At 43.0% G+C, this 12,047-nt stretch overlaps 1 protein-coding gene across 2 annotated transcripts in view; it reads left to right on the forward strand.

Annotated features, from left to right (window-relative positions):
* macrod1 (mono-ADP ribosylhydrolase 1) overlaps nucleotides 1–12,047 on the forward strand; it is a 124,689-nt gene that overhangs the window by 59,822 nt on the left and 52,820 nt on the right. For both annotated transcript variants that reach the window (XM_069669793.1, XM_069669792.1), the window contains exon 4: nucleotides 7,346–7,375. In XM_069669793.1, the coding sequence (XP_069525894.1) occupies nucleotides 7,346–7,375 (30 nt within the window). The remainder of the gene's footprint in view (nucleotides 1–7,345; nucleotides 7,376–12,047) is intronic.

Raw genomic sequence — 12,047 nt, forward strand, 5'->3', positions numbered from 1 at the left:
TGATAGTGTTTCTCTGGGTTGAACGCATTAAAAGTGACGTTAAAGACTGGGTTTAAAATTCTAATCCTGCCTACCTTCACACCTACATGCGCCCGGATCAATCGCGGCGTGAGGTTGCCATAATTGTCAGACATTTTTAATAATTGTCTGAATCAGCGGCTGAAAGTTACCGTGTGGGCGGAGGTGATGTAAGGTCGTGCTAAGATCGAAATTAGATGACAAAACACAACTCATGAGAAAGAGAAGCAGAGGCCTCGGGAACAGTTGGGCAGAAAGTTTAACCTGGCTCAGCTTTAAACTTTAAAAAACTTTACCATGGTGCAGGGTTTTGGCATCACAAAGTGATAGATGTAATACTCTAACTAGACTTCCTGGACTGTTTTTCACTGTCTCACTGGTAACTGAAGCGTCACGGCGCCATCATGCATCAATTTTATATAAGGCGGAACTTTTCTCAGACAATCCAACAAGCACTTTGTTTCAAGCCTACAGATGCCTTGAAATGAAATGGTACTTTTTAAGTTTTTCATGATAATATTTTTTTAAAGGGATACTTCAAAGGTTTAGGGCCTGTGTCCACTAACAGCAGCGCTGATTTTCTATACAAAACCAGTGCAGTTCAATGTTTTAGCCTTCAGCATCCTCAGAGTCAGCTGTCCTCACAGAGCTCTCAGTTGCTAATAGTTCAACTTTTGGAACACCGCTGCGCTCGTCACGTCACTTCTCCGTCACCGACCAATCAAAATCATAAAGAGGTGGGACTTACGATATCACCTTTGTCAACAAAAGCAGAGGAGGAGAAGCTAATCCTTTTGTTTTCTTTGTCTTTGAATAAAAGCAAATATTAAGCATACAGAGAGATTCCAAACAGACTCAACAGTCGCTACCAAGGGAAGTGGAAGTGCCTGCGAGACAACTTTCGTAGCCTAGCAACAGTTAGAAATTGAGGATGTGGGCGCTGCCAGCTCAAAAGACTCTGTTAGTGGACACATGCCCTAAATCCAAAAGGCAACTGGACAACGTGGAAGTTCCCGAAGATGTTCCGCCTCTCATGTGAAAGGCTTCCTCACTTCTAAGATCATTCGGACAAGAGACGAAACATCTTCGAGAACTTCCACCATGTTCAGTTGCCTTCTGGATTAAACCTTTGAATTATCACGCCCTGGAAGACTGAGAACCTTCATGTTTAAATACCTTCATACATTTACAATGTTCAAATAACACAATATTACTGGGCTTGTATCGCAGCTCACTATTCTTGAGAAATTGAGTTAACATTTGGTGTTATTTTTTCCTTTTTCCTGTCGCTAGCTGTCCAAACACAGACAGTGTCACCTCCCACTGAGACATTTCCAGCAGCTACAATGGAGAGTGATTGCAGAGAGAAATTTCAGCATTTTAAAACATCAGATCCTGCCAGGCTTTGGTGTCAGTCGCTCAGAGGGAGAGAGAAGGACCTTTTTTAACACACAGTTTAGCAGCAGACGTTCGTCAGTTTTACTGTGAAAAATCCAACACAGAGGAGGCAGAGATGCTGATTTCTACACTAATGCGAGCCTCGGTAATCCAGAAGACAATACGACCATAAAACATGTTTTTTTTCTTGTCTGTAAGAATTTCACTTTGCCTGAGTGAGTGTGCTCTCTGGGCTTTATTGTGATGACATTATGGGAAGTGTTGGACCTCAAATGACATAAATGTGGACCAGGCAGGTAGAAGAAAGTGGTTGTAATAATACATTTCCATCACTGCATCACAATATAAGACCCGAAATGCATTAAACATCATGAACTGAGAAATAACCGTAAAAGCATCCACAGACATATTTTTCATTTAAAGTGCACTTCTCTCAGAGTGAGGCAGCTGTCATCTGTTCAAAAAGAGCCACGGGAAAGTCAAACCAGTGATTATGTGCTGTGAAAAATTTTAAAAAGTACAGATTTAGAGGTAAAATTGCAGTCCAAACACATTTTCACCCCTCCGTGATGACGATGGATGCCCGTGGGACGCTAATTGTTGAGCTACAACCAACCACTCCAAGTTTGTATCTGCAGTCGTCATAAATTCAAATTCAGACTAATTACAGCTTAAGTGTTTACTAAGTGGAAATGTAGATTAGATTAGATTTAACTGGTTGCAACATAAAGAAAGAATGTTTGAACAGTTAGTTAACAGTTAGCTAACTGAACCAACAGACTCAAGCACAGGATTGTTACGCCTCTGTTACACCCTGCCGTCTGTGTAAAAGTCACGGAGGCGTAATGGTGGGACGAAGTCGTTCCGCCTCTGAGCCGGCATCGGAGGTCGTAACAGAGACAAAAGCGTTTGTGTAAATGACGGAGCTGGCAGGGTGGAACAGCACCGTGTGTGTTTGTGAAGCTAGCTTTTGTTTACATGTCATGCCTCCTTTTTGCTTCCACAGCACCCCAACGATGTATGAAATCACACTGAGACACCAATATTAGCTGTTGTGTGGCTCAGTGCAAAAGTATAAAGGCAGCCACAGGCAGAGCTTAGTTATGGTGCTGTTGGAGAAAAAAGGGGCTAAAGTTAATGTGCTTCTACATTACATGTTCAAATTGAAGAGTAAAGAACTAATTAACCTGACACATTATTAAAAAGCAGTTAAAGGGGTGTAAACCTAAGCAGATATACACCATAACATTATGGCCAACACTCACAAACAATCAGCCTTAACATTAACATTGATTATCTCGTTACAATGGCACCTGTCAGTGGGATATGTTAGGTAGCAAGTGGAAATTTTGTCCTCAAAGTTCATGTGTTAGAAGCAGGAAAAATGGGCGAGCGTAAATGTGAGCGACAAGGGCCAAATTGTGATGTCTGGACGACTGGCTCAGAGCATCTCCAAAACTGCTGCTCTTGTGGGGTGTTCCCCGTCTGCAGTGGTTCAGCACCTTCCAAAAATACTCCAAGGAAGGAAAACCAGTGAAGCGGCGCAAGGCTCATTGATGCACGTGGGGAGCGAAGGCTGGCCTGTGTGGTCTGATCCAACAGAAGAGCTACTGTAGCTCAAACTGCTGAAAAAATTAATGCTGGTTCTGATAGAAAGGTGTCGGAACACACATCGCAGCATCGCAGTTGATTGTGTATGGGGCTGCATAGCTGCAGACTGGGCAGGGTGCCCACGCTGACCCCTGTCCACGGCCGAAGGCGCCTACAATGGGCACGTAAGCATGAGACCACGGAGCAATGGAAGAAGGTGGCCTGGCCTGATGTTTTCTTTTACATCATGTGGATGGCCGGGTGCGTGTGCGCCTCTTACCTGGGGAAGACATGGCATCAGGATGCACTATGGGAGGAAGGCAAGCCGGAGAAGGCAGTGTGATGCTTTGGGCAATGTTCTGCTGGGAAATGTTTGGTCCTGCCATTCATGTGGATGTTACTTTGACACGTACCACCTACAGAAACATTGTTGCAGACCAAGTCCACCCCTTCATGGAAACAGTATTCCTAAACAGCAGCAGGATAACGGTCCCTGCCACATTGCAGAAACGGTTCAGGAATGGTTTGAGGAACACAACGAGGTCAAGGTGTTTACTTGGCCTCCAAATTCTCCAGATCTCAATCCAATCGAGCATCTGTGGGATGTGCTGGACCAACAAGTCCGATCCATGGAGGCCCCACCTCACAACTTACAGGACTTAAAGGATCTGCTGCTAACGCCTTGGTAACAAATACCTCAGCACACCTTCAGAGGTCTAGTGGAGTCCATGCCTCGACCGTTCAAGGCTGTTTTGGCAGCAGAAGGGAGACCTACACAGTATTAGACAGGTGGTCATAATGTTATGGCTGGTCGGTGTAAATAAACCTTATTATAACCTTCAATTTTACAAGTTTGAGAGTTATGTTTAAAAGTGTTATTTAAACTGTTATTATTGCCAATAATAAACCGGCTTTGTGATGCTGCTGTCACTCACTCTTTATGAGCTTTATTTGACAGTGAGCCAAATGTTTTCCAGCACCTAGAGTTGACATTACAGAAGTTGTAACAGTGCAACCAAGTATAGTGAAAACTTGCTACTTACTAAGAACAGAGAGAAGATTTTACAGATACAAACTTTCAGAAGGGATTTCAGAGCTCCACATAGAAGCTGTATGATCTTTGAGATTTGTCTGTCTTAAAAAAGGAAAGCCTTCACCTCTCAGGAGTTTAGAAGTATTTACTTGGCCCGGGGCTGTTAGTCAACATGGGCGAGGATTAACAAGACCCAGTGTGTGATATCACTCTGACTTACAGCCTGCAGCTAACCAGCAGAGGATGAAGGGAGACTGACTTCGAGACATTTTATTTGTCTGATTCCGACTTTTATTTCCTCCTGAGATCTATCAGCTCTTAAACAAGCTGTGCTCCTAAATTTGCTTTTTTCAATGCATGCTGATGGGAGTTCCACATTTTTAAATGAAAGAGTTGAGATATTCTCTTTGGGATACGTTAGAGAGACAGTGGTTAACATATAAAGAGAAGTATGGTGTGTTTAAAGACTCAAATTAAGTGGGATTTACCATTAATGAGGCAGTGGGGGACGCTGGAAATGTTTAAGACTTGAGGATTCTTTAGAGAGACAGACAGCGATGGGATTTAGTCTCTCTTCTCTCTCTTAAACCAACGTGCCTCATACTCTATCTGAGTGGGTACCCACTTGGCACAGTGCCTACTGGCAAATAGTAACTAAAATGAGAGACGTCCCCTGTGTGTTCTGACGTAACTTTGAGGGAGATTATGTGCTTATCAGATTTTCATAACATGGTCACAGCCTCCAAAATTTGATCCACGAGCAGGGGAAGAATTGGAAAGCAGGATTTTTAGGAGTGTGCGGTCAGAGTTTTCTGGAAGCGCTGCAGATGTCCTCGGGCTGGCACTGCTGACTCAACACATTTATGAATATGCAGGTGAGAAAAAACACTTGGATATCGCATATGTCAGAAGCAGCCTCCGCCAGCATTGTCAGCCTGCCAGCAATTTACACTCTTTAAACATGTGCAGTGAAGGTAATGATTTGGGCCTCACTGGTCAGCCTGTGCGCTCGCATTAATTCTCTGCCTGGCTCGATGGAAAAAAGAGCAAATTATATCATTTTAATTGAACTACTTTCACCTTCTTATTATCCAGGCAGAAAGTTGCTGAAAAATTGGCTTATTTCATATCTAATGGACATTGATCCATATCGCCTGCCTGCGTCTCCTCAGTTTGTTTTTCTGTAGACTCTCTCCTCAGCAGGAGTCGATTCATTAGCTTTGCAGGCAGTAAAGCGGCTCGTTCTTATACTGCGAGGCTTCTCCGTCTTCATTGATGGGACGCAGAGCCTGCTGGTTTCATTCTCTCCCTTCAGTCAGGGACTGAGTTACACCTGCACTGCCGGGAGAATGCAATTAAACTGCAGGTTGGCAAAACCAGCAGCACTGTGAGCCCTGAGGACTCAGATTCAGAAGCTTTCCAACATATAACATATAACATTATTATGTTATGACAAATGTGGAGATTCTTGCCAACAGCAAGCATACGCAAATGCCTCAAGTTATTTAGTACACACAAACATTCATCCAATTTGACATTAAACTTAATTTAGTTTAGTCAACAGATTCAGGTCTTAATAGAAACATTGATTAATGCTGCGGTGAAAGGTTTAGGTAGTGCAGAGCTCAGCCTGTGCAACAAAAGATTATTTTGCTCTGAATAAAAGGAGTTCTCCATTTCAAACAGGCTGTCAAAACCACCGTGAACCCTTGGTCAGAATTGAATTTTGTATTAGTTGTTATAACCTCCCCAAGGAGGTTTTGTCTTTGCTGCCCTTTGTTTTGAAGCAGGACTACAGAAAACTACTGGCCCTGTTTTCATGACACTTTGTGGAAACCCACGAATGTTTGAGCAGATCAAGATTTGACTCAAGCCAAATTTAATTCTTATAGTTTTGGGAAAATATATCCAAATGCGTATCGTGGTCCGGCTTGCAGATTTGCATATCAAAGAGGACTGGACTATTAGCCTTAGCCTTGAAGGAGGTTCAAGGGTTCAGTCTCTACATTTTCTGTGTCTTCTAGTTCAGTGGTTCTCAACTGGTGGGTTTTCAGTGGGTTGTGGATGTGTGCTTGGAAGAAAAGTTTATTCACTCTCTATGTATCCTCTGATTGGGTAATCCCAGCCACAGTTGCATTTACATTCCTGCAACTTACTGAGCCCTACAGTGGTTGCATTTTTGTTGCACTTTTTAGCATATTTCTGTAGAGGGATTATTTTCCCTGCACTGCCACCATTTTGCTCGACTATTATACTGTTGTGTCTTGTGAAGTTGACATATGATTTTTCATTAAATGAATTAATTTGGGGAGCGATTTGTAACTAAGAAGGTGGTGCTGGGTCCTGAAGCGAGACCAGTTAAGAAACACTGCTATAGTTATTGATTAAATCATGCTAATTTCAAGCTTCATATTTCACTCTGATACCTGTGGAGTAGCTTAGCATAACTCACAGTTAAAAAAAACTCTGTGCAGGCCCTCATACAGCCTCTGCCTGGAACCACTCAGTCAGCTCTGTTCCTTTAAGAAACCCCGCCCCAGAAGCCCACTTTCTTTTGATTGGCCAGCTCCCCAAAGCCTTTGTGACATCACAAAGTGCAGCGTGTAGAAAAAACTGTGTGAAACCTGGCGTTCACAGCAGCCTGCAGACTGAGCTGAGGAGCCTGGGGATTACTCCAACATACTTTGACCTACAGATTTGCAACTTCACCCACGTTTAGTCTGATCATCCAACATTGTAACATCATATATATATATATATATATATGTCTTAAAATGTGAAACAGCATAATATCCCTATTTAATCTTGTAACTATTTATTTAACTATTTATGTAATCTCACCAGAAGCTGTGAGAGTTCAAAGTGATGTCTTATAAGGTGTTGTTTTGTCTAGCTGTCCTCCCATTGGAGGAGCAGGATTTGGAGCTGGATTTTCTTGCTCAAAAAATGATTCACACAGTTTGGATGCGGTGAGACAATCATTCCTCTGCTGCTAACAAGAAATCTAAGATAGTAAGGTAACCTTGACGATTGATTAACCAGTTGATTATTTGTTCAATTCACATACAATTTAATAAAACAGCAGATCACAAGTTCTCAGAGTCAGGTGTGACATCACATAATGTCCATTAGGATGATCAACGATCTTTAACCCAAAATGTTCAGTTTGAGTGAATGTAAAGCAACGAGTGAGATGCTGCATCTATCGTAAAGCCATGTAGGCAGCTCTAATAAATGTCTGTTCCAGCTCTAGTTCTAACATTGTCTGCCTTCATTAATGTTCCTTCTTTTTTCCCTTTCTTTCAGCCAACAAGACTCTGCTCGGCGGAGGTGGAGGTAGGTCACCACCTGTCTGGTCCATTGGAGTGCGTCTGTGTGCTTGCCAAGATACCTGTTGCCATTAATAGTCCAGCTTTGTGGTGCACGCAGTCCTGTCTGGACACTGAATCATTTAAAACGTCTTTCTTTTTAATCAGATGATGTAGTGTGATGCACTGGCCAAAGAGTGCGTGTGTGTGTCTGTGTGTGTGTGTGTGTGGGTGTGTGTTTTATGTCCTATGTGTGGCGGGTCTGTCTGTGTTTTTCTTTGTGTTTGGTAGCAGGTAGCTCTTTGTTGTGGCAGGTGTGCGTTTGCATGCTGCGCCATGAGTGCCTGTCTGCCCATTTCTGTGTGTGTGTGTGTGTGTGTGTGTGTGCGCGTGCAGGTGCAAAGTCGATAGTTTGTAATTTATGGGTGTGAAGTGCTGTGGATATAAACAGTCATTTTTCAGTGTATTGTTGACTCAGTGCTTTGCTGCGTGCGTGTGATGTTGGACGTCCATGCTCGATCGATACTTGTAATAAATCTGTACGGCTAATGCGGCAGTCGCATTCACGAAGACATGTACACACACACTCCATTTAACCTGTGTGTGTGTGTGTGTGTGTGTGTGTGTGTGTGTGTGTGTTTGTTAATGCTTGCAAATGTTGGTGTTGCTGCGTTCGCCTGTGGTTGTTTTCTCTCCTTCATTTGGACAAACAGCTTTAGCCTTTCAGACCAGCTCTGCCATTTTTAACCTTTCCATTTGAATGTTTATGTGTATGTGTGTGTGTGTGTGTATGTGTGTGTGTTTTGCCTTTCAGTCTCCATAACGACATATCACACCTGGCACACCTGTATGTGTGCGTGCATGTGCATTCATATGTCAGTTTAAAGCAGGGCATTTGCCTGTCTTGTTAAACAGTCCGCATCCACACACACACTGACACAAACACACACACACACACACACACACACACACACACACACACACACACACACGGGCGCCACCCTTACTGATATACACCGGCTGAGCCTCAAGCCATAAAAAAGGGCTGCGCACTCTTCTGTCCTGTTGCTTCACACACACACACACGCACGCACCCACACATACATACAATCAAGCACCTCGAGATCTACAGCACCGTTTGATGTTGTCCTCCAGTCTCTGATGGCTCTACAAAGACAGATGGTTTCAAGAGCAGCTGTGAATGTGTGTGTCAGACTGTGCGCGCGTGTGCCTCTCAAAAGCATGTTTATGTTGTTCGCCCTGGTTTAGTTATTTTTAAATGCTCATTCAGTTAAATTTAACCTCAACATCTGTTTCAATTTTAAGAAAAATTTCACCAACTGGCTGGAGGAGGCTACACATGCAACGAACAGCGTCTGCGTCTTTTATCTGTGTCTCTATGTCAATCTTTTCCAGTTTCTCTCTCCCTCCGTCGATTTCTCTCATCTCTTCCTTATTGTATTTATTTCCATCTCTCTGTCTTTCTCACCAGCTCTGTCCTTGGGGCTTTGCAAAGGCAGATCCAGCCTACAGTAGGTGTTAATTAGAGAGAGGGGTACGGGTAGAGACAAGGGAAAGAATGGAACAAACAAGAGAGGAGGGGAGGGAGGCGGCGGTGAGAGCGGGAAGACGAAAGCAGTGTAGACACAGGACGGATGCAAGGGCAGAATCGAGTGGAAAAACACACAAATCATCGGGTATCCGTCTCCATTCACTATGATCACGCTCTGCAGCGAGTAACCAGGCATTCGTTCATTCAGCTTCACTGAGTTCTCTTTTTCCTCTGAGGTGAGGCAACAAAAGGTCTTTACAGTTCTTTACTACTCACTCTCAAGGGTACCTGGGTAAATGTCATTCAGTCAGATCAAACGCACACCTGCCGACATTGTTTTTGCACTTCAATCTGGAGGAGTGCTGCGCTCAGGCAGCGCATCAACAACAAACTCAAGGGCAGGAAATTAACCTTTTTTTATGTCCACTGGCTGCTGTTGCTCATTTATTTCAGGGTTTATCTGCTGTTTCAATGTTTTACTGCTCTGATTGATTCTCAAATAGAAAAGAAAATCCACATGATGAAAGTTACCATGAGCTATATATATATTTTTATACACTGTATATATTTTAGTTGACTTTTGAATAAATGCCACACGAGTTGAGCGTGAGCCAGGGCTCCCTCTTTGAAGTTTGTATTTGGTTCTTTTTTCTTCTAGGTCACCATATGTCAGTTTATACTTTTGGGATCTTCAGTGCATTGAAGTGTTTTTGCACAGGTTTGTGACCTGCACAGAAATGTCATTAACCATCAGTGAAATGTAAACAGTCTATAGGGATCAAACGCTGAACCTGCTGACCACATTTCAAGCATCAATAAACAAGCTTTAGGTTGAAAAACACAACGTCTTATTTCATTTGAAGCTGAACCCTTGAAGTTGTCGTAGAAATTTAACATTTGGGTCCACAGTGTGTGAACCCACCCTCATATACTGAACCTAGAGTAACCTTTTTTATGCTTTGTTAAAGTGGTAATTTTGAAGATCTCTGTGTTGTTCTCTTTGGCAGCACCACTGGCGAAAAATGGTCATTACATGAGCACACTTCCCAGATATCCAGACAGTGTCGCATGTGTGACACCTATGGTTGGCTCTCGCTCACAGTCGCTTCATCTGAGCATTGAATTAGTGTCTTTTTCTTTGGATTTTCACTTATTGTTGAAGTTGTATCTGTAGTCATCGATCTTTTCTTTGTTTGTTCAGCCATAGTAGATTACTGTTTACTCGCAGAGACCGGAAAAGCAGCCGCTTAGCTCCGCCTACCCTCTCTGGCAGACCAACCACTGCTGGGTGATGAAAAACGCGTCACTAACTGGGCACCACTTGTGATTTTTTCTGCGAAAGTCGCCACAGACACCCAGCCTGTAATACTGCAAATGCAAAGGCTTTCATCAGTGGGCCATAGGCTCAGTCACCATTGTGTTACCTCATTCGGTGGTGGATAGTGACTTAACAGACATTTATTTCAATGAAAATCTTCGAGATTATCACTTTAAGGAAATTTGTCCAGTTGAGCTGTTGACTTTTAAAATCGGGACAAAGAGGTCCATTTTATTAGGCTAACACTTCTCAATTCAACACCTAAAACCTCACAGAAGCTTTGGCTCAACCTCGGTGTGTGTTTTGGCTTTGAGAGACCACCGTTGATTTTGTTCCCAGTCTTTCACCATATGAAGGGATTGCCTCATGGTGGACAGGAACACGGCCCCTATTAACCCTCTTTCCCTCCTAATGTCTGTTCAAAGTGTGCAGAGATTAGTCCCGTATTTGCTGCGTGGTAATTTGATTTGACAAAAATTAATTTAAGAATTTGCAACGTGAAAGCCCTAACCTGAAATAATGAAGGTCTTGAAATTTGATTTGGACTCAATCAAGAGCCTGAAGAGCATGAAATAATCATCCCGATGACGTAGTTGTGTCTTTTAGAGGTTCATATTCATAAACTAATTTTAAACAGACATATCAAAGACCAGACGGCATATAGTTAGGTTTGGATTTATACTTCTACTGTTGATTAAAGCCACTGAATATGCACGATAAGGCTCACCTGCTTAATATCTGGAGCTTTGTAGACATCACCAAACTCTAACGAAGCTACTGCCCAGCTTCAGAGATTTAAGTAATACACATGGCCAGTGATATTATGCAGTTAACCTTCAAAGACACCTACACACAACTCATGGCTGCTGTGTTTGCTGACATTTCAGCCTCAGAAGGAAGGAATAATTACAGCAACCAATGACGCTTCTCATGCACATATGGCATGAAGGCATCACATTGAGATAGACATGAAAAAATCATTCATGGACCATTACAGCAACACAACTGAAATGATTCTTGCAGCAACCCCTCACCATCTCTGATGTGATGTTCTGGTGTAATAACAACTTCCTGATCAAACAGACACACGCAGTTACAGATACGCTGGTATCAGAGAGTCTGTTCTGCGTCTGCAGGGACACAGAGCACAGGATGAGAACATGTCGGTCTCTTATTGGTTTAGATGTTTGAGGACATCCCAATGCAGCACACAACAGATGAGCACCATCCTAATTAATATTTAATTCACTTACATTTTTTAATTTTGTAGGATAAAATAAGAACAGAATCTTTCACATTAGATTTCTCGCAGAGCTAAAAAGCCTCGCCGAATGTGTGTGTGTGTCCTGACATCTATAATCAAACCTCCAGAACACGGATGGGTTTTGATACCTTGCTCTGGGAGTCTCTCGGCTGTAGTCCCTGTGTGTCTGCAGCTCTGTCTCTGCTTTCTCATTGTCTGGATGAGGAGGAAAATGCAGGCGGAGGACAGGCTTGTCTGCCTGCTTTTCAGAACAACTGAGTAAGGGAGCATGAATTGTGAATAAAGGGAGCGAGCAGAAGATTGGTTTTGGGGGCGCAGAGACGAGATGAGAGGCAAAGAGCACTTAGTCTACCTTCCACATGCAGACAAAGCTGTCAGTGTCTCAGCAACACAAATAAATTCACCTGTTCACCTTTGTTAGCTACAGTCTGTGCATATGTCTGTGTGTGTGTGTGTGGGTGAGTTCGCGGTGGCATTTAACAGGTTGCAGGGTTTGAATGCAAAGCTGTTTTTAAAGTTTGTGTGTATACATGCGGGCATATAAAGTGTGCGTGTCAGAGCAGCGG

This window comes from Semicossyphus pulcher, unplaced genomic scaffold, assembly GCF_022749685.1.
Source record: "Semicossyphus pulcher isolate SPU_LCO1_2020_fin unplaced genomic scaffold, fSemPul1.0.p SCAF_2, whole genome shotgun sequence".
NCBI classification, from domain to species: Eukaryota; Metazoa; Chordata; class Actinopteri; order Labriformes; family Labridae; genus Semicossyphus; species Semicossyphus pulcher.